General features: G+C 42.3%; 1 protein-coding gene across 1 annotated transcript in view; it reads left to right on the top strand.

Annotated features, from left to right (window-relative positions):
* LOXHD1 (lipoxygenase homology domains 1) overlaps nucleotides 1-21,083 on the top strand; it is a 198,479-nt gene that overhangs the window by 57,935 nt on the left and 119,461 nt on the right. Inside the window, exons 8-12 of the mRNA XM_018039819.1 lie at nucleotides 2,261-2,511; nucleotides 11,526-11,661; nucleotides 12,500-12,660; nucleotides 13,671-13,757; nucleotides 14,186-14,321. Of these exons, the coding sequence (XP_017895308.1) occupies nucleotides 2,261-2,511; nucleotides 11,526-11,661; nucleotides 12,500-12,660; nucleotides 13,671-13,757; nucleotides 14,186-14,321 (771 nt within the window). The remainder of the gene's footprint in view (nucleotides 1-2,260; nucleotides 2,512-11,525; nucleotides 11,662-12,499; nucleotides 12,661-13,670; nucleotides 13,758-14,185; nucleotides 14,322-21,083) is intronic.

The raw sequence follows: 21,083 nt of genomic DNA, 5'->3' as shown, positions 1-21,083 counted from the left end.
CAGCTTCTCCCACTGCTCCTACACATGCTCCCTCTCCCCGCCCCATCTGCCCACCGGCCACTCTGTCCTGCACCTACAACCACCCCCTTCTCATCCACACGCCTTCCCTCTCCCTCCCCTGAGCTGCCGGCCTTCCTCTTTCTCTGCCTTTCTCTTTGGGACATGCTTTCTCCTCAGCCTGTGGGGCCATTTCTCTTCCTTCTTCTCAAATTCCTGCTTCCAGTCACTTCCTCCGAACCCCACCCCCCACCCCTTCTAGGTGGAGCCATTTCTCCCTTCTTTTTCTCCAGACATTTTGAGTAGAACTTGATGGCTGTTGTTTAGGAAGCTACCTGCTCCTCTGCTCTAGAGCTTTCCTGCTTTTCTCCTTTTTATAAAAATATGTTTTTAGAATTTATTGGTTGTGCCTGGTCTTCACTGCTGCTCGGGGGCTACTCTCCAGTTGTGGCACGAGGGCCTCTCGCTGTGGTGGCTTCTCTCGCTGCAGAGCGTGGGTTCCACAGCTACGGGCTTCAGCGGCTCCCCCAGCTCTAGAGGCTCAATAGCTGTGGCCCTCGGGTTTAGCTGCTCCGTGCCATGTGGGATCTTCTTGGACCAGGGGGCCAACCCCTGTCTCCTGCGTTGGCAGGCGGATTCTTTACTACTGAATCACCAGGGAAACCTCCAGTGTGTTTCTTGACCTTGGCGTTGCGGTGCCTTGGCCTTACCTGACCATTGCTGGGTGTGCCGTAAGTTTGTTACTAGAGTTTGCCAATCATTTACTTAAAAACATACACTAAGGCTTCCCGGGCGGGTCAGTGGTAATGAATCTGCCTGCCAAAGCAGGGGACATGGGTTCGATTCCTGATCTGGGAAGATCCCACATGCCATGGAGCAGCTAGGCCAGAGTGCCACAACTATCGAGTCTGTGCTCTAGAGCCCGGAAAGCGCAGCTACTGAGGTCCACGTGGCCTAGAGCCCATGCTGCACAACAAGAGAAGCCATCGCAATGAGCAGCCTGTGGCCACAGCTAGAGAGCAGCCCCCCGCCCAAGGCGACCAGAGAAAATCCCAGGAAGCACAACCAAGAGTGAAAGCAAATCAATGAAAAAGCACTGTCTTCTGTGCTTGAAATGGGCATGTGTAAAATATACTGCAATAAAGTTGTTAAAAAAACAGACACGAGAGCAGGTTTAATATGCCCCTTTTACTGTGTTACTATTACTTGCTTGCCGTGGTAGAGGAGGAGGAGAAATAACAGTCAGAAACTGGGATTGCTGACAGCCTAGGCCGCGGCAGTCTGTCGAGAGTGAGAACCTCTCTGGCCACACGTTGTAAAGCTGGAGGCCCACTCTTTGAGGGTGGTAGCTATTCCTTTCTATCGTCACATTCTCCCAAGGCCTGTTATATAGTAAGCAGTCAGTAACTGTTTGTTGAGCAAGGGAAGGCACAAATGTATGAATGAATAATGTGCTATCTCCCAGAGATGTTTTATTTCTCTGAGATGAGGGGATGAAGTTAGGATGAAAGGGAGGTGGAGGATTAACAAGGTTCAAAGTACCACTTAGCATCCTGGACAGAGTGAAAAAAAATGCAGGCCTGACCTTAACAGCATTTCCTGTAGTTTTCTGTCCGAATGCTTGTCTTTGGTGTTTTCCTTTACCCTGTCTCATCTCGGAGTTTAATCCCCCTTGCTGACTCTTCTCCAGAACTCTGTGTCCTCACATTGCCTCTGACTGACCAAACCCAGATGGCCCAGCTCCCTCCCTCAGTCTCCTGACATCTCACCATGTCAGGTGGTCAAGAAGGCCATTGGCGCCCCCTACTAGAGTTACACTTTTAAGTTATGAGCAAAAGAGCAAGCTCCATGAGTCAGAGAGCCCCGAATATAAATCGCTATTAATCGAGTTGACTATTATAATTAAATGAGACATAATAGAGTTCATCCGGCAGCTATTAATAATATGCACATGGTAATTAGCATTCATAATAAGTGCTATTCCGGGCCAACCCAAGCTCTTCCTTCTCTTTGTTAGTTTCCTGTAATCATGCCTGACAGCTTCCTGTAACCTGCAGGTTGTTCCTAAAGTCAGATGCCCTGGCACCCCAACTCTGAAAAAGATAAAAATGAAGTGGAGAGGGCACTGGGTGACATCCAGAGGAAGAGGATTTAGGGGCTGTAGGGGTGTATGGCAGAGGTATGGCTAGGTGCGGGAGAAGGCGGGTAGGACATCGTTACCAGCCTGCACTGACCCCTCTTCCTCCCCTTGTTTCCATACCAGCCATCTCATACGTTGTCACCGTCTTCACTGGGGATGTCCGGGGGGCCGGGACCAAGTCCAAAATCTACCTGGTCATGTATGGGGCCAGAGGGAATAAGAACAGCGGGAAGATCTTCCTGGAGGGCGGAGTGTTTGACCGTGGCCGCACAGATATCTTCAATATTGAGCTGGCTGTCCTCCTCAGCCCCCTGAGCCGGGTTTCCATAGGACACAGCAATGTGGGCGTCAACAGAGGCTGGTACTGTGAGAAGGTAAGGGAGGCCCTGGCCTGATTCAGACAGTCCCTTCACTTTGCAGATTGTAGTTGTTTTGTTGTTTTAGTCGCCAAGTCGCGTCCGACTCTTTTGTGACCCCATGGAATGGAGCCCACAAGGCTCCCCTGTCCATTGGATTTCCCAGGCAAGAATACTGGAGTGGGTGGCCATTTCTTTCTCCAAGGGATCTTCCTAATCCGGGGATTGAACCAGAGTCTCCTGAATTGGCAGGCAGCTTCTTTACTGCTGACCCTTAACACAGTAAGATGCACTTTACCATTGAGCCACCAGGGAAACCCCTCACTTGCAGCTACAAACTCTAACCTGAATCCTATTTCCTACTTCCTTTGGACGAGTTATAGAGCACATGGGAAATCCCTTTCACGGGGACGCTGGGATGGTAACATGCCCTTCAGCCTTGTCTAGCTGGTGGTCGGGAATGGGGGCTGCTCTGTACATGCAACCAGGGACCAGACACAGGGTAGGTGACCCAGGGGTGTTCTGGATGGTTATAGTCTGTCCTGACTCCTGATGCAGTGTTCCACTTTAGTTTTTAAATGGCTCCATCAACAAGTATTTTTAAATACATGATTTTAATTGTGGAATACTTATGCTTTAAAGAGTATACATAATAAAAGTAAGATATAGAGAATGATTTAAAAGCTCAAATGTTAATTTTGCCTATCACTTAACTTAAAAGAATATTTCCAATGCTTCTGAAACTCCTCTGTCTTTCCCCAATCATATAATCCTCTCTCTCCCAAAGAACATATACTATTAAGAATTTTGCCTATGTGTATATTGTTGGTTACGGGCAGTTTTTGCTCAACATTATGCTTTGGAGATCATCTGAATTGATAGCAGAAGCTGTAGACCATTTCCCGTCTACTCCATTGCATGAATCAATTTCAATTTATTTGTCTGTTCTTCTATTGATGGACATTTTGGGGTTGTTTCTTGATTTTTGCTACTATAAACAATACTTCCATGAAATTGTTCTGTGTACATCTTTGTACAAATATGCAGGAGCTTCTCAGGATGGACGTTCTAGGCTGTAAGGTAAGTGAATCTTCAGTTCTGAAGCTGAATTGTTTCCAAAGCATTCTAGTTTGTTTTCCAAAGTAGTTGCATCGTTTTTTTTTCTATCAGCCATTTATATCATACATTTTGTTCCAGACATCCTTGTCAACACTAGATATTGCCTGAATTTTAAATGTGCACCATTTTGGGTGTATAAACTGATCTTCTTGTGGTTTTAGTTTTTATTTTCATGATTGCTGTGGAAGTTGAACATCTCTTCATTTCTTTACTGTCCATTCATATTTCTCTTTATGGAAAATGCCTGCTCATGTCTTTTGCTGATTTCTCTGCCAAATAATCTATTTCTGGATTTATTTTTAGGAGTTCTTTATTAAATCCAGATAGTAAATCTTTATTGATAGTATTGTTGTGCTCAGTCACCAAGTCGTGTCCAGCTCTCTGCGACCCCATGAACTGCAGCACTCCAGGCTTCCCTGTCCTTCACTATCTCCCTGAGGTTGCTCAAACTCATGTCCATTGAGTCAGTGATGCCATACAACCATCTTATCCTCTATTGCCTCCTTCTTCTCTTCCCCTCAGTCTTTCCCAGCATCAGTGTCTTTTCCAGTGAATCAACTCTTCGCATCAGGTGGCCAAAGTACTGGAGCTTCAGCTTCAGTATCAGTCCTTCCAATAAATAAATATTCAGGTTTGATTTCCTTTAGGATTGACTGGTTTGATCTCCTTGCTGTCCAGTGGACTCTCAAGAGTCTTCTCCAGCACCACATTTTGAAATCATCATTTCTTTGGTGCTCAGCTTTCTTTATGCTTCAACTCTCACATCTGTGCATAACTACTGGGAAACCCACAGCTTTCACTGCATGGACTTTTGCTGGTAAATTGCTGTCTCTGTTCTTTACTTCACTGTCTAGGTTTGTTATAGCTTTTCTTCCAAGAAGCAAATGTCTTTTAATTTCACGGCTACAGTTGCCGTCTGCAGTGATTTTGGAGCACAAGCAAATAAAATCAGTCACTGTTTCCACTTTCTCACCTTCTATTTGCCATGAAGTGGTGGGACTGTATGCCCTGATCTTCATTTTTTTAATGTGGAGTTAAGCCAGCTTTTTCACTCTTTTCTTTCACCCTCATCAAGAGGCTCTTTAGTTCCTCTTCACTTTCTGCTTTAGGGGGTGTCATCTGCATATCTGGGGTTATTGATATTTCTCCCAGCAATCTTGATTCCAGCTTGTGCTTCATCCAGTCTGACATTTCACATGATGTACTATGCATATAAGTTAAACAAGCAGAGTGACAAGATACAGCTTTGATATACTCCTTTCCCAATTTGGAACCAGTCCGTTGTTCCATGTCCAGTACTAACTGTTGCTTCTTGTCCTGAATACAGGTTTCTCAGGAGGCAGGTAAGGTGGTCTAGTATTGATGTATTTTTGATAGTATATGTTCAAATATCTTTTTGTAGTTTGCCATGTTTTTTGAAGGAGAGGAGATTTAAATTAAAAGTTATTTGTCTTATCTTTTCCTTTATGGTTAATGTATTTTGAAAAAAATTGTACTTCTCCTAAAGTTCTAAAGACATTTTCTTATATCCTCTTTTAAAACTTGTAGAGTTTGGTTTTCTTGTTTATATATTTGCATCTTAATATATCAGGCATTGATATTTGCATGAGGTGGGGATCCAACTTTATCTTTTTCTATATTTAAATGTCCCACCAACATTTACTGAAGGACTTTAAAAATCTGAGTAAAGTTAAGAATCACCTGGAATTATTTTTAGAAATAGACTCCTGGGCTCAAACCCAAACCTACTGAGTCAGAATTTCCAGGTAATCTGAGTATTTATACATGCTTAGGTAATTCTTATCATTAAAGAAGTCTAGGAAGCACTGGTCAACTAAATAGTAATCCTTTCCCCACTATTCTGAAAGAGCAACTGTCACATGTCAATTTCCCCAAATATATCATTTGTCTCTGAGCTCTCTGCTGCTGCTAAGCCGCTTCAGTCGTGTCTGACTCTGTGCGACCCCATAGACGGCAGCCCACCAGGCTCCCCCGTCCCTGGGATTCTCCAGGCAAGAACACCGGAGTGGGTTGCCATTTCCTTCTTCAATGCATGAAAGTGAAAAGTGAAAGTTAAGTCGCTCAGTCGTGTCCGACTCTTAGCGACCCCACGGACTGCAGTCTTCCAGGCTCCTCTGCCCATGGGATTTTCCAGGCAAGAGAACTGGAGTGGGGTGCCATTGCCTTCTCCTAGGCTGTTCCATATATTGATTTAGTTTATTCCTGCACTAATGCATTGCTCACTATCTTCACTTTACACCTTTACAGTAAGTCTTGGTATCTGCTAGGGCCCACTTTATTCTTCTTCCTCAGGTATATATTGACCTATCCATAAGCCTTTATCTTCCATAGAAATTTTAGAAATTTTTTTGCCAAGTTCCATGAAGAACTGTTGAACAGAATGCAACTGGGTCTGTAGATCTATTTGGAAGAACTGACATTGTTACTCTGCTAACTTTTCCCATTTATGAACATACAGTACCCCTTAAAATTTAGCTCTTTAATAATTCTCAGTAGTTTTATACTTTTCTTAGTAAAGGTCTTGCATGTCTTTGTAAATATATTCATAGAAACTTTTGCTGCCATTATAAATGGTATCTCTTTTAAAAGTGTTTATTTTTTTTTTGCTGGTGTAGACAGATATAGAAGTACTTTTGTATTTTAAAGTTACATATAGTTATCCTGCTAAACTCTGCTATTAAGACTGATCATTTATAGTTTTAGTATTAAGAGTTTTTATTCTGAATTGGTGTCAAACTTTATCTACTGCTTTTTCTATACTTGATTAGATAGTCAAATGGTTTTTCTTTTTTATTTATTATGGTGAATTACCAGTTCTTATGGTAGACCAACTCTGAACTTCTATAAGCCAAACTTGGTCATAATGAATTTTAATTTTATGGGTCTGAAATTGATTATCCAACATTTTATAGAGAATATATTATGTATTAATGTCCATGAGGGACATTGGCCCTTGATTTTCCTTTCTCATACAGTCCTTGTGAGGTTTGATCTTAGAATAAAATGAGAAACATTTCTTCTCCTGAAAGAAGGTATAAAAAATGCAGTGATCTGGTCAAGATAGTGTGGGATTGTGTGTGCACACCTGCAAGAGAGAGAGAAGAATTACTGATTAAAAAAAAGAAAGTTGTTTTTGTTTTCTTAGTTATAAAATTGGGGCTTCCCCAGTGGCTTAGTGGTAAAAGAACCTGTCTGCAACGCAGGAGATATGTGAGTCACAAGTTTGATCCTGGGTTGGGAAGATCCGCTTGAGGAGGAAATGGCAACCCACTCCAGTGTTCTTGTTGGGAAAAATCTCATGTACAGAGAAGCCTAGCAGTTATAGAATTATTCAAGCTTTCCATTTTCTCTTCAATCTGAATGAGCTATATTTTTCTTGGAATGTGTGTATTTGTAGACTTCAAATGTCCTGATATAAAGCCATATACAATATTCTCTTACCTTTTAACCTCCACTACATCTGTAATTATAATCTTATTTTCATTCCTAACATCAGTTATTCAGATATTCTTGCTTTTTAAAAATATAATTCTGACAAAAGTTTATTTAGTCCTTTCATATAACCAACATTTTTCTTTGTTTATATTCTATTATATCTTTATTTTCTATTTTATTGTTCTTTATTATCTATTCTAAATTTCTCTTGGTTTCAGTTGTTGCTATTTTTTATAAATTCTTAAATTGTACCCTTAGCTCTTTCAATTTTAGCCTTCTTCTTTTCTCATGGTATAAATGTTGATACTATAATTTTCTCTCAAATAATGCTGTACCTGTACCCCACATGTTATACTTCTGTTATTCAGTTTGATTTTATTGTTTCATTTTAAAATTCAACTTCATTGAGGTATAACTGGCATAAATAAAAATGCATTATTTTGAACTGTACTGCTCTTTGAGTTTTAATGAATTCATATACACTCATGTAACCATTACCAGAATTAATATATGAAATGTTTCCATTACCCAACATGTTCCTTGTTCTCCCTCCCAGTCAGTCTCCACAATTCCAAGCAACCACGGATCCCATTTCAGTCATTAAAGATTAGATTTGTCTATTCTAGCACTGTTTCAGGGGTTAGTACTTCTTTCTTTTTATTGTTAAGTAGTATTCCTTCGTAAGGGTATATAACATTTTGTTTATTCATTCAACTATTTGTGTGTGTTTAGGTCATTTCCAGGTTTTTCTTTTTTCTATTATGAATAAAGTGCTATGAACATTCATGTCCAAGTCTTTTTATGGGCATGTTTGTAATTTTGTTGGGTAAATACCTAAGAGTCGAATTTCTATATTCTATGGTAAATATACATTTAATTTACAAAAGTCTTTTTTAGACTATATTCAAAGGGGCTACGCAATTTTGTATGCCCACAGCATTGTATGAAAATCCCAGTTGTTTTATAGCCTCACCATCACTTAGTAATGCCAATCTTTAAAATTTTTAGGTATTCTTATGGATATGTAATGGAATTTAATTTGGTTTTAATCTACATGCCTCTGATGACCACTTACATTGAACATTATTTTTTCATATGCTTATTGATCATTTGTATATCTTCCTTTCTTTTTACCTTTTAAAATTTTTTATCTTTTTATTGTTGAATTGTGAGTTCTTTGTGTATTCTTTATACAAGTTCTACGACAGAACTATGTATATCTATATATGAATATATAATATATAATTGTGATATATAATATGTATTTTAGATATGATATCCAATTCTTTGGGATCCCAAGGACTATAGCCCACCAGGCTCCTGTGTCCATGAAATTCTCCAGGCAAGAATACTGGAGTGGGTCGCCATTCCCTTCTCCAGAGAATCCTCTCAACCCAGGGATTAAACCTGGGTCTCTCGCATTGCAGGCGGATTCTTTATTATCTGAGCCATCAGGGAAGCCCATGATATACATTGTATATAAACAATCTCCCAGTGTGTGGGTTGCCTTCTCATTTTCTTTTTTTAAATTTATTTTTTAATTGAAGCCAAATTGCTTTATAATATGTTGGTTTCTGCCATACAACATTGCTGCTGCTGCAAAGTCGCTTCAGTCGTGTCCGACTCTGTGCAACCCCAGAGACGGCAGCCCACCAGGCTCCCCCGTCCCTGGGATTCTCCAGGCAAGAACACTGGAGTGGGTTGCCATTTCCTTCTGCAATGCATGAAAGTGAAAAGTGAAAGGGAAGTCGCTCAGTCGTGTCCGACTCCCAGCGACCCCACGGACTGCAGCCTACCAAGCTCCTCTGTCCATGGGATTTTCCAGGCAAGAGTACTGGAGTGGGGTGCCATTGCCTTCTCTCTAATCAGTCATAATTATATATGTGTGTGTTCAGTTGCTCAGTTGTGTCTAACTCTTTGCAACCCTATGGACTATAACCTGCCAGGTTCCTCTGTCCATGAGATTCTCCAAGCAAGAATCTTGGAGAGGGTTGCCATGCTCTCCTCCAGGGCATCTTCCCAATCCATGGATCAAACCCACATGTCCTGCAGTGTAGGTGTATTCTTTACCACTGAGCCACCATATACCCCCTCTCTTTGGAGCCTCCTTCCCTTCCCCCACTCCCACCCCTCTAGGTCAGGCTGGGCTCCCTGTATTTCACAGCAACTTCCCACTATTTTACACATGGTAGTATATACATATTGAAGCTACTTTCTCGACTCAACCCACCCACTCCTTCCCCTGATGCATCCGCAAGCCCATTCTCTACATCTGTGTCTTCATTCTTTCTCTGCAAATAGGTTCACCAGTCCCATTTTTTCCTAGATTCCATATATATGAGTTAATATACAGTACTTGTTTTTCTCTTTCTGACTTACTTGACTCTGTATGAGAGGCTCAAGGTCCATCCAACTCACCACAACTGACTCAAATTCATTCCTTTTTATGGCTGAGTAACATTTCATTGTATCTATGTACCACAACTTTTTTATCCATTCATCTAGGATGAATGGATCTAGCAACATCTAGCAACATCTAGGTTGCTTCCATGCCCTGGTTTTTGTAAACAGTACTGTAGTGAACATTTGGGTACATGTGTCTTTTTTATATTATGATTTTCTCATGGTATAAGCCCCAGTAGTGGGGTTGCTAGGTCATATGGCAGATTTATTCCTAGTTTTTTAAGGACTCTCCATACTGTTCTCCATAATTTGCCTTTTCATTTTCTTAATGTTTTTGAAGAGCAGAAGCTTTTAATATTGATGGAAGGCAATTTATCAATTTTTTCTTCTATGATTTGTGCTTTTTTGGTTATTTGTCATTCCATTTGAAATTCTTTCATTACCTATTATTTATTTTGAAATGTAATTTTTAGGTTGCAAATACGTTTTGCTTTTTATGTTTTTGTTATTTATTTCAATATTGTTTTAATCAGGAAACATTAATGATGCTATTTAAATATTTTTGAGATTTACTTTACAATGCACTTCAACTTATGCACATATTTCCAAGAGCTGAATTTAAGATTTTGATTTTATTTATAAATTCAGTTTGCTACTTTTGTTATTTGAATCTTCTGTCTCCTTAATAGCATTTTGTCTGTTTGATTTATTAACTACTAAGACAGATTTGTTGAAATTTCCAATGTCAATGGTAGATATTTAAATTTCTTACTATAGAACTAACAATTTTTGCTGTATATGGTTTGAAGCTACATTATGAAACATAGAGTTATTTCAACCTTCTGGTGAATTGAATCTATGCCACAACCCAATCTGATACTATCTTTTTCATAAATTTAGTCCACTTGTATTTATTATAATAACTGACGTGTCTGTTCTGCTTTTACCTTTCTTCCCTTTTTTTGATAAATTGATTGGCTTCCTTGATAGTGATTTGGAAAATTATACACTATTTCTGGTTCTTTAGTGGTTATTATTGAAATTTTACTGTGAAAAGACCTAAATTTAATCACCATCTCTGTTTCCCTCTTAGACAATTCAAGAATCTCAGAAATTTCTAATGATAATAATCCTGCATCTAGGTTGTATGCTATTTTTGCCTACTATTTTAGTTCTATTTGAAATGATTTTTAAATCCACACATTATACGTTGTTTTGTAGAGTCATTATTTGTTCAGATTTGCCAGGGTGTTTGCTTGCCAAGTCTTCTTGTGTTGAAGACCTCTTTCTTGGCATCAGTTTTCTTCTTCCTGCTAAACTTCCTTTAGAAGTTCCGTTGGTTAAATAAGGTCTATCGGTGGTAAACTCTGTTTTAGTTCATCTGAAAATTATTATTTCATTTTCATTCCTGAAAGAAGTTTTGGGATACAGAACTCTAGACTGAATTCTAATTCCCTTATCCCCCAATATCATCTGGCTTCTGTTAGTCCAGTTGCCATCTATCTTTTTTCTCCTGATGTTCCTAAGATCCCTGCCTTTGGCATTCTGATGCTTCTCTTCAAAGCATCTAGGTGTGTCTGGGTTAGATAGACTGCCGTGTTCTAAACCTATGATTTCAGAGTGTGAGTAGAGATGGACAAGGTGTAGGAGAGAAGGCTGAATAAGGATCAAGCCCTGAAGAAGGTAGTTAGTTTTCATATTAAATTATAGGGATTAATTATCTTTTATGTGATTGACTTTTTTCTGCAAGACAAAGTAGGGTATTAATTTAGTATTCTAGTTATTTGGTTCAGACTGAGATTTTAGGATGCACATAGCAAGTATGGTGTTCAAAAAGAGTGTGTGTATAGAGAAAAATGGTTGATATTTGCACTAGTAAATTGGAGTATGTATGATACCTTCTTGGGAAGATTTCCTAGAGGAGGTATTTCTTGATCCAAAATTCAACGAGATAGGCTATATGACCCTAAAGGTGGGGCTAAGGAGGCCGTTGAACATTGCAAGGAAGTCCCAATCAGGGGACTCGCTGCAGAAGATGCCATCTTCTCCCCCAGGTGGTGATTCTGTGCCCCTTCACTGGCATCCAGCAGACCTTCCCTTGCAGCAACTGGCTGGATGAGAAGAAGGCGGATGGACTGATCGAGAGGCAGCTCTATGAGATGGTGTCTCTCAGGAAGAAGAGACTGAAAAGTAGGTGGAGGGGCCTGGAGCCAACGAAGGCCAGGGTGGCAGACCACTGGGTCCTCGTGCTTCGCAATTTTCCTCTGGAAGGGAAAGGGTCCCCCAGGGAGCTCAGTTCTCCAAGGCACAGGCCACGCAGAGTTATATTCATGGCACCAAGGTTGATACTGCAGCAGCCCCAAATTGATACGCTGCTGTGACGGGCTAGTTGTTGACCTGAATGGTCGAACAGAGTGCACTCTGAATGTACTGGTCACATCTGGGTGGAGTTTACTCTTGCCCCTACTTAAAACTTACTAACAGACTCTCACCAGGAGACACAGACATAAGGAAGAGACTTTTGGACTCAGTGGGAGAAGGCAAGGGTGGGATGATTTGAGAGAATAACATTGAAACATATACATTGTCATATATAAAATAGATGACCAGCGTGAGTTCAATACTCAAAGCAGGGCACCCAAAGCCAGTGCTCTGAAACAAGCTAGAGGGACAGGGTGAGGAAGGACATGGGAAGGGGGCTCAGATGAGGGGGACACATGTATACCCATGGCTGATGCATGTTGAGGCATGGCAAAAGCCATCACAGTATTGTAAGGTTTTAATCTTCCAATTAAAATATTAATTAATTTTAAAGAAATGAACATTAAGGTACACACTTTCAAATAGCAAGGAATCCTTCATTCCCCAAATTTGGTACTGGCGCTTATATAATGGGAGAGTGGGACACAACTGCACACAACCTGCATTTCAGTCTTGATCACCTTTGATGTGCTCATTTTCCCCATTGGAAGCATGAAAATCTTTTCACTTTTTGAAGTTTATGGTGCAACTGGACCTATCTCTGCAGAATTCCCATGGTCCCTGTGGGTCTGGACAACCGACTTGAAGAAAGCTGGTTCCAACTCTCCTATCTTCATCCAGATTTATGGGCAGAAGGGACGGACAGATGAGATCCTTCTGAATCCCAACAACAAGTGGTTCAAACCCGGCATAATTGAGAAATTTAGGGTAGGAAGGAAGTGTGATGGGGCGGGATGGAGGAAGGAGGAAGGGGTGTAAGATGCATTTGTCATGGGATTCTGGCTTTTGAAGCCAGGTTTGGATCAAGTTTGAAGACAAAAAGGTAAAACAGAGTCCCCAGGCCCCTGCAGGAGTGCCACATTTAATCTACAGGCAATGCATTGGGGTGCAGTTTAGATCTGGCCCTTTATCTGAATCAAACAGTTCCAAACAAAGCACGAGAGAAGAAGCAAGTATGGAATGGCTTTGGGCATCCAGGAGCCTGGTGACTTGGGGAATCAGTGTAGAACAGGGACCCTGAGCACAGTTAGTGTCAAACAGCCCAACCTGGACTGAATTAGAGTAAGGAGCCAATTTAAGGAAAAGTATACATTTTAGAACATTAAAAAATAAGTTCAGCTTTAAATTTTCGATAATGTATATAAGTAGAGCAGGGCTTGTTTTGCCAACGGAAGTGCTGCTCTGACCTTTAGGTAAGAATAATTTTGTAATTTGCGGCTTTCTTTTCAGAGCACCCTGTTGGAGCTTCTATTATACCTTCAGTTCATTGCTCGTTATGTATTTGTCTTCTCAGCTAGATTTTGAGCCCCTGGGGGAGGGCATGACCACTGTATTGATCTTTCTGTCTGTTTCAGTGCCCAGCAGAGTCCTGGGGGTGTGGGCCTGTGTTAATTTGCAGGGCTGCCATATAGATTTTGTAACTGAAAGCTTATCATTTGGAAGATTTCCTTTAGTCAGGATCCTACTGTGGGTCAGTTATTTTTGTGCAGTTTCACCAGCCCAGGCTGAACCCTAGATCTACAGCTGTCTCGCCCTCGTGTGCCATTGGTTAAGGGAGCACAAGAAGAGAGAGTATTTGAGGGTGGTTTGAAGTAAACCCTGCCTTGATGCTGAAAAAACAACTCAAAGCAGATGACCTCCTGGCAGGGGCTCAGCTATGAGGATAAATACATTTCACTTGATTCTGTCCATGCAAACCTTGTTATTTCTCACCATAGATTGAGCTCCCAGACCTTGGCAGGTTTTATAAGATTCGGGTATGGCATGATAAAAGGAGTCCTGGTTCTGGATGGCATTTAGAAAAGGTGAGATGACCATCTTGGGGTTGGAAGGTGATTGGGAAAGAAACCAACATGGTTTCTTTCTAATGACCTTGTCTTGTTAGTTTGCCTTTATCTGTTGGGAGTGTGGATGGGGAAGGGTTACAGTGAGACCTAAAATTGGACACATGACGCATGGAATTCCTGATGAGGACAGGACTTCCAAAGTAGGCTAAAAAGATGCTTAGGTTTCAAGAGACTTGCCTTGTGTCCCAGTCACCTGGCTGCCAGGCAACTGTGGGTCTCTGGGGGACCAGAGGGATACATATTAATCTGGCACTCCATCTTCCACAAGAGTCCTCTCTGGGGGGATGGCCTCGTCCTCCTTGAGATGAACTAGCAGAACAGGAACCTCAAGGCATGGATAAATATCTCTAGTACACCCACTTGCTCATCCCAGGACTTCATTCCAGATGACCCTAATGAACACTCTGACCAAGGACAAGTATAACTTCAACTGCAATCGCTGGCTGGATGCCAATGAGGATGACAATGAGATCGTTAGGGAAATGACTGCTGAAGGCCCAACAGTACGGAGGATAATGGGCAGTAAGTACTGACGGGCTCTGATCCTGGGGGAGGTAGTGGAATGGGGGGTGTGTGTGCCAATAGGAGTCTGACTCATGAGCCGTAGTCTTGTCCGCTGTGCAGAATCAGACTCCCTCTGAATGAGGAATAAGTTTATAAGATCCTATACTCAAGATAGGCTTGTAGGAACCATCTCCAAGGCATGATGCTAAAGCTCTATGATGATGGGTATGGGTGAGAAGGGGGAGATTTCTGGGTCTTCAGGTTGGCTGTGAGACAACAAGAAGAATCCGCACTGAACAATATTTCTCCAGACACTCCCTGAAATTAAAGGAAGCATCCTCTTCAAATTATTCATGAGATGCTCTTCAAAAAAGGAAGGCTGGATCTGGGTTCTTACAGCCATACTCGACTGCTCCCTTGTGAATCCTCTATTTCTATTTGAGGCTTGTAGGAGAGAGCTGAGCTTTTAATCTGAAGTCATCCACAGTCAAAGAGGTAAGCGAGACCATTTTGCCTCTAGGTTGTACCACCAGAGTGCTGGCAAACACATGGCATATATCCTATCCTTTTCCCTTGGCAGAGATTACTGGGCAATCACATCATTCTTTCCCATTGAGTCTGAAGTGAGCTTTGTGGCCCTCAATATGGCACTGCAAGCAAATATTAGCAATTGATCAGAATTAGCACGTAAGATAATGAAGTGCAAAATTAATTTGAAAAATTGAAGAAAGTTAAGATTATATAGAAAACAACATCACCCATCATTCCTGAAGTCCTTCTAAGTATTTGGATAATGTCACTTCTCAGGCATTTGCACATCCAGTAGGAGCTCTGTCTCTCTCTATATATATATGTAAAGAGGGATCACCCTGTTTGTTCAATTAGGCAATGCTTGCAATTTGTACTATTTTATGATTCTTCTTCAATTTTAATTAAAATATATGACTATGGAATATTTGTGTTCAAAGGTCCTTAGAATAGCTTGATGCAGATAAGGAAATTGAGGAAGTTCTCACCCTGATTATACAGTTAGAGACAGAGTGGGACCTAGAACAAGATCTCTGACCTTGTAAGTGACCATACTCGGCCTTTTCACATTCAGTAGTATTTTCTTTGGCAGCAAGGCAATCATCTCCCTGAAAATATGATAAATAACGTGATCCCTGCTTAGCCTCCAATTAGGACTTTATATAAAATGTAGCCCAAGGCAGAAATATACCTACTGTTACCTGGTCTGCCCTCTTTATGTGCCAGAATTGAGCCTGTAGATATGAGCAATTGAGGAGAAGGGCTTGAGATCTGTTTTCTAAATCCGTCCAACCAGTCCTCATAAGATTAGCTCCTCACTCCATATTTCTGAAGTTACCTGGTGCTGTCATTCCTGAGACTTTTTGCAAGGTTGCTTCGTGAATTTCACAACTGACTGCTCTAATCAATTCTCTCCGTCTGTTAAGTCATGGGACCTCAAACTTCAGCATTATTACCTAGAGCGCTTCTTGAAACACAGATTGCTGTGCCCCACCCATGGGTTTTCTAATTCAGTGGGTCTGGTGTGGGGAGCTCAGGAATTTGTTTATCCAACAAATTTCTAGGGGTCCCGGTGAGGACCCACTGTGCTCAGGCATTAGTAACTTTTCTAGCTGTGCCCCAGCTTCTGAAATTTGGCTGCTGCTGTCCATATTCATCCCTCTCCCCAGGCTTTATTGGTGACAATTTTATGTTTGGTTAAATCTTTAAAATACCGGTATACTGTCATTCTAGTGAGATTTTTTTTTCAGAGAGAAAGCTGCCACTTTTACTTAAATGCCCAGGCTGTTCTTTTACCTCCGTCTCTTCCTTACCTTGACTAAAGCATGACTCCCCTTCTCCCAAAACCCAGTTTTCTGTCCTCACAGCTGTGGGGCTAGCAAGACGAGGCATTCTCCTGACTCTCTCTGCACTTTCAGCCTCAAAGCTCACACCGCCCATGGGGGGGGGCCTCTGTCCCAGCTCATGTGCATCTCGTTTGCACTGTGTCCGCTGGTCATTCTCTAAATCCCCCACTTCTACCATTCATTGTTCTAGAATAGCGAATTAGTCTGCTTGGGCTGCTGTAACAAAATACCACAGACTGGGGTTTTAAAACAATGGAAATTTATTTACTCATAGCTCTGGAAGCTGAAGTTCAAGATCAAGGTGTTGGCAGGTTGGCTTTCTCCTGAGACCTCTCTCCTTGCCTTGTAAATGACCATCTTCTCAAATGATTTTCTCTGTTTGTGCTCCTATCTGTGTCCTCCTGCTGCTGCTGCTGCTAAGTTGCTTCAGTCGTGTCCGACTCTGTGCGACCCCAGAGACGGCAGCCCACCAGGCTCCCCCGTCCCTGGGATTCTCCAGGCAAGAACACTGGAGTGGGTTGCCATTGCCTTCTCCAATGCATGAAAGTGAAAAGTGAAAGCGAAGTTGCTCAGTCGTGTCTGACTCTTCGTGACCCCATGGACTGCAGCCCACCAGGCTCCTCCGCCCATGGGATTTGCCAGGCAAGAGTACTGGAGTGGGGTGCCATCTGTGTCCTAGTCTCTTCTTAAAAGGACACCCATCATGCTCAATGAAGGTCCACACATACGACCTCATTTTTATCGTGTTTACCTCTTTAAATGTCCAACCGCCAAAAACAATCACATTCTGAGGCCCTGGGGGTTGTGACTTTGTTTTGTTGATCCTGTTCGTGATGCCAGGTGTCTCACTGTATCTCACTGTGCACACTGTTCGCTGAACCCAGGGTAGGCAAGGCTCGACCTAAGAGACTGGAAGAAGACTCGAGGAGCCATAGGAACTGGAGACATGTTTATTCTCTCCTGGCTGGCACGGCAGCTGCAGCAACAGATAAGACATAACCCAAGATAAGCACACCCAACCCTTCAGGGCCTTTCCGGGTGAAGCTCATATAGGCCTGCTGCACAAAGTGGCCTGTGACCAAGTTGAGTACCTCACGATGCGCATGCGAAGTGCTAAAAGTGGTCTCGGCTGTTACATAACCATGCAAAGTCATTGTTTACAGAACATGGGGCCAGAGGCCTTAAAAGCCTGGCGAGGGGAAGGAGGGAAATGAGAGAGTCTGACTGGCGCCATCTTGTTAATTTCCCCACAGACTTCCACATATGGATATGCTGCTGCTGCTAAGTCGCTTTAGTTGTGCCCGACTCTTAGCGACCCCATGGACTGCAGCCTACCAGGCTCCTCCATCCATGGGATTTTCCAGGCAAGAGTACTGGAGTGGATATGGATATGAGGGGGACACAATTCAGCCTGCATCAGAGAGTATCTCTCAAAGTGTGGTCAAGAGCTCGTTTATATCAAAGTTGCCCAGAGTGTTTGTTAAAACAAAGATGCCTGGTCCCAATCTCAGATAATACTAACTAGACTCTCTGAGGGCTCTGCCTGGTAATCTGTATTTTTATCAAGCACATCAAGTAATTTTTGCACATATCAAAACTTGAGAGACTTTTTTCCACTCATCAATGTCCAAGTGGAAAATCTGCTCATCTGCATGCTAGTCCTCGTCCACTTTGGTGCCCTCACCTCCCTCCCAGGCAGCCAGCCACTGCTCAGGACCTCACTCGGGCTCATCCCACAGAGCTGCCCCTCTGAACTCTAACTCAGTCTCCACCTCCAACTCGGGCTCCTGCGTTCCTAGGCTTCTCATGCCCTTGATGACATGTATACCACCCTTGACCTTGAACTCCATCCAGCTCCTTCTTTATGTTTCTCCTGCTCTGTCAAGGACTTGTGGGTGTGTGGAGGATGTGTTTTAGGCACAGGCCTTTAAGAAATCATCCAGTGGGGAGAAGACGCGATCTTGAAATTGGGCAAGGACCAAGTCAGCTACAGAGAACATAAATTCAAGAAATACTTCGCAGGTGGAACCGGTGGGATTTGAATGAATGCTGTGGACACAGTGGGGAGATGAGCTTCCTGCTGAAGAGGCTGGGATTTGGAAGTAGGGATCTGAAAGATTAGAAGAGATCGTGGTGGGAGGGGTGGGGAGGAAGAGCATTTCCATAGGTTACATACAATAACACGCTTGTTTGTTTTTGCCTTCTGTAATACTATTACAAGAAAATGGCAATTAAAAAAATTCTGTAATGACTAGTATTGGATTGAAGTGAGCTAAGTCAAGACCTGGCACCCTTTACTGGAGTGCTTGCACCTCCAGCAACATAATACAAGGAAGCTACAAGGGACTAAAATAACTGCACACATACAGCAGTTGGGGCAATTACGAACCACAGATAGAAAAAGGCCGCAAACCAACTGCCATTTCTGAGTCGCAGGGAGCAAAAGCAGGATACTGGGCATGACCCCTGCACACAGCACCACCAAGGGGGTGGGCAGACCACCTAAGCCACTCCTCCAATCAGAGCCACCAATCTGCCACTACCCTCATCCCGTTTAAGGAACCATCTTGCCCTCCTCGGAGAGCGAGCAAGGGCACTTGCAAAGCCTTGCCTGAATTTCTTTTCTGGCCTCTTACCAATTTCTATTGATTAAAGAGTCCCAGGACCTGGGTTCGTAACAGAAGAGCTGTTTGTTCTGGCTATAAAGGCATTTTAATGTCCTCTGGGGGTCCTGGGCAGTACTTTGGAGCCCATACCAACTTGAATTCCTTTCCCTCAACTGTTCTTTTTGGCCCACATAAATTTCTCTTATTCTTGGAACATGCCCGTGTCCTCACTCACCTCTGTAGGAATTCAGATCTCCTTTTCTGGTCTGGATGCTTCCTTGTAACAATAAATAGAGGTGGTGGCAATGTCTCACTTCCCCAGTTGGTATCCTGGTCTAGTGAATAATATGCAGGGCTTCCTGGAAATCCCTTGGGGAGAGCTTTGGGCTCATGTAAGATGAGTAAATACCAATTTAAAACCAATTCTCTAGGTTTGAAACTGTGTACTCCTAGTTTACTTAAAAAACAAGGGCCAGTCAAACAAGCAATTAACACCACGTCTGAGAGCCAGGATGCCGCCGGGGGTGATCGCACTGATTAATGCAGACCAGGAAACATGGACAAAACACTCACCAGCCCACAATTTATTTCCACCTTGCCTTTCCCTCAGGAGCTATATGAGATAGCAAAACCGATGAAATTAGCATTCTCCAGTGTGTGCCCAGCAGAAGTGATTTCATACCACTGATGAGCGGGCAAGAGACCACTGGACTCAAGTGCTGAAAATTGTAGCTTCTTGCTAATCAGGCTGAGCTGTAATTTTAAAATTAAAGTACAAGAGGCTCTAGTACTTACTGTCTGTTTGAAGTCTTTCACTGCTGATAACTAACAGTTAAAATCATCTTTAATTGCCCACAGGCTTCTCGCCAGGAAGGAGCTTGAAACCTTAGTGGCAGGTGGGCTGGGAGGGCCCCCTCCCCTAGAGAGGACTGGGACCCCTGACAACGTCCAGGCAAACAGACCTTTGAACTCCTGAATAAAGGGGACTGGAATTCCCAGGCACAGGGATTTCTGAATTCCCTTATCAGCTTGCTTCTGGAAAGGGCCTAATAGTTACAACTGGAAAAGGCAGACCGACCCTCATCAAAATTCAGAATGAAGTGAGACGGGCACACCCCCTTCCCTTTTGTGCTTCCACGTTTCATTACTCAAACCAGTTACCGCTATTTGCTCTGATTACTGTTAACAACGCCTATCGTTGGGAGCTTAACACAAAAACATCAGTTTCGTTTATACTAAGGCTGAAAGTTTAAAACACATAGCTTCTGTATTTTAGCAGAGTTGATTGGAGAGAGAGCAATGGTTGAATGCCAGGTACTGTCCCCCCAAAGAGGCAGTGTTGGAGGCAAGACCTTTCCCCCTTGTTGGCTTCAGCCCCAGTCAGGCAGGTCTTCGGATAAACTGCTGTCCTTGACCTTTTCTTCTAACAAGTGCTTTTGCTCAGACACTGTATCTTCAGGCTCTTATATTTAAAGGTCAAATTTAATTTTCAGATGTCTTCATATCACCAAATAAAATGGGTATATGACGGAAAAAAAATTTTGTGCATTGAAATCAACTTACTGGTACATCATTTCTGATGTACTTTATCTTCATTTCAGATGGACCACGGATGAGTAGTGTTCATTTTTAAAAATAGCTATATTGAGGTATGATACATGTTCCTACAAAGCATCTATTTAAAGTATTCAGAGGCTTTTAGTATATTGATATAATTATTCTTCATGACCACTATCAACTTTCAGAACATTTTCATTGCCCCCGAAAGAAACCACATGCCCAATAGAAGTCACAACTATTCCCCTACCTCACTCCTTAGCTCTGTACTTACCCATCTGTTTAAACCAATCATCTATTTTTTGTTCCTAGATTTTCCTGTTCTGGATGTTTCATATAAGTGAAATCATTTAATGTAAAACTTTTTATGTCTGTTTCTTTTACTTTGTTATTTAGTTCCTAAGTCGTGTCCAACTCTTTGAGACCCCAGTGGACTGCAGCACTCCACACTTCTTTCTCCTTCACTGTCCCCTGGAGTTTGCTCAGATTCATGTCCATTGAGTCAGCGATGCTATCTAACCATCTCATCCTCTGATGCCCTCTTCTCTTACCTTCAATCTTTACCAGCATCACAGTTTTTTGCAATGATTTGTCTCTTCACATCAGGTGGCCACAAAGTATTGGAGCTTCAGCTTCAGCATCAGTCCTTCCAATGAATATTCAGGCTTGATTTCTTTAGGATTGACCGGTTTGATCCCCTTGCAGTCCAAGGGATTCTTAAGATTCTTCTCCAGCGCCGCAAT

Source organism: Capra hircus, chromosome 24, assembly GCF_001704415.2.
Source record: "Capra hircus breed San Clemente chromosome 24, ASM170441v1, whole genome shotgun sequence".
Classification (NCBI taxonomy): Eukaryota; Metazoa; Chordata; class Mammalia; order Artiodactyla; family Bovidae; genus Capra; species Capra hircus.
Note: the sequence above shows the minus strand (reverse complement) of the source record. Positions and strands in the feature narration are given on the sequence as shown.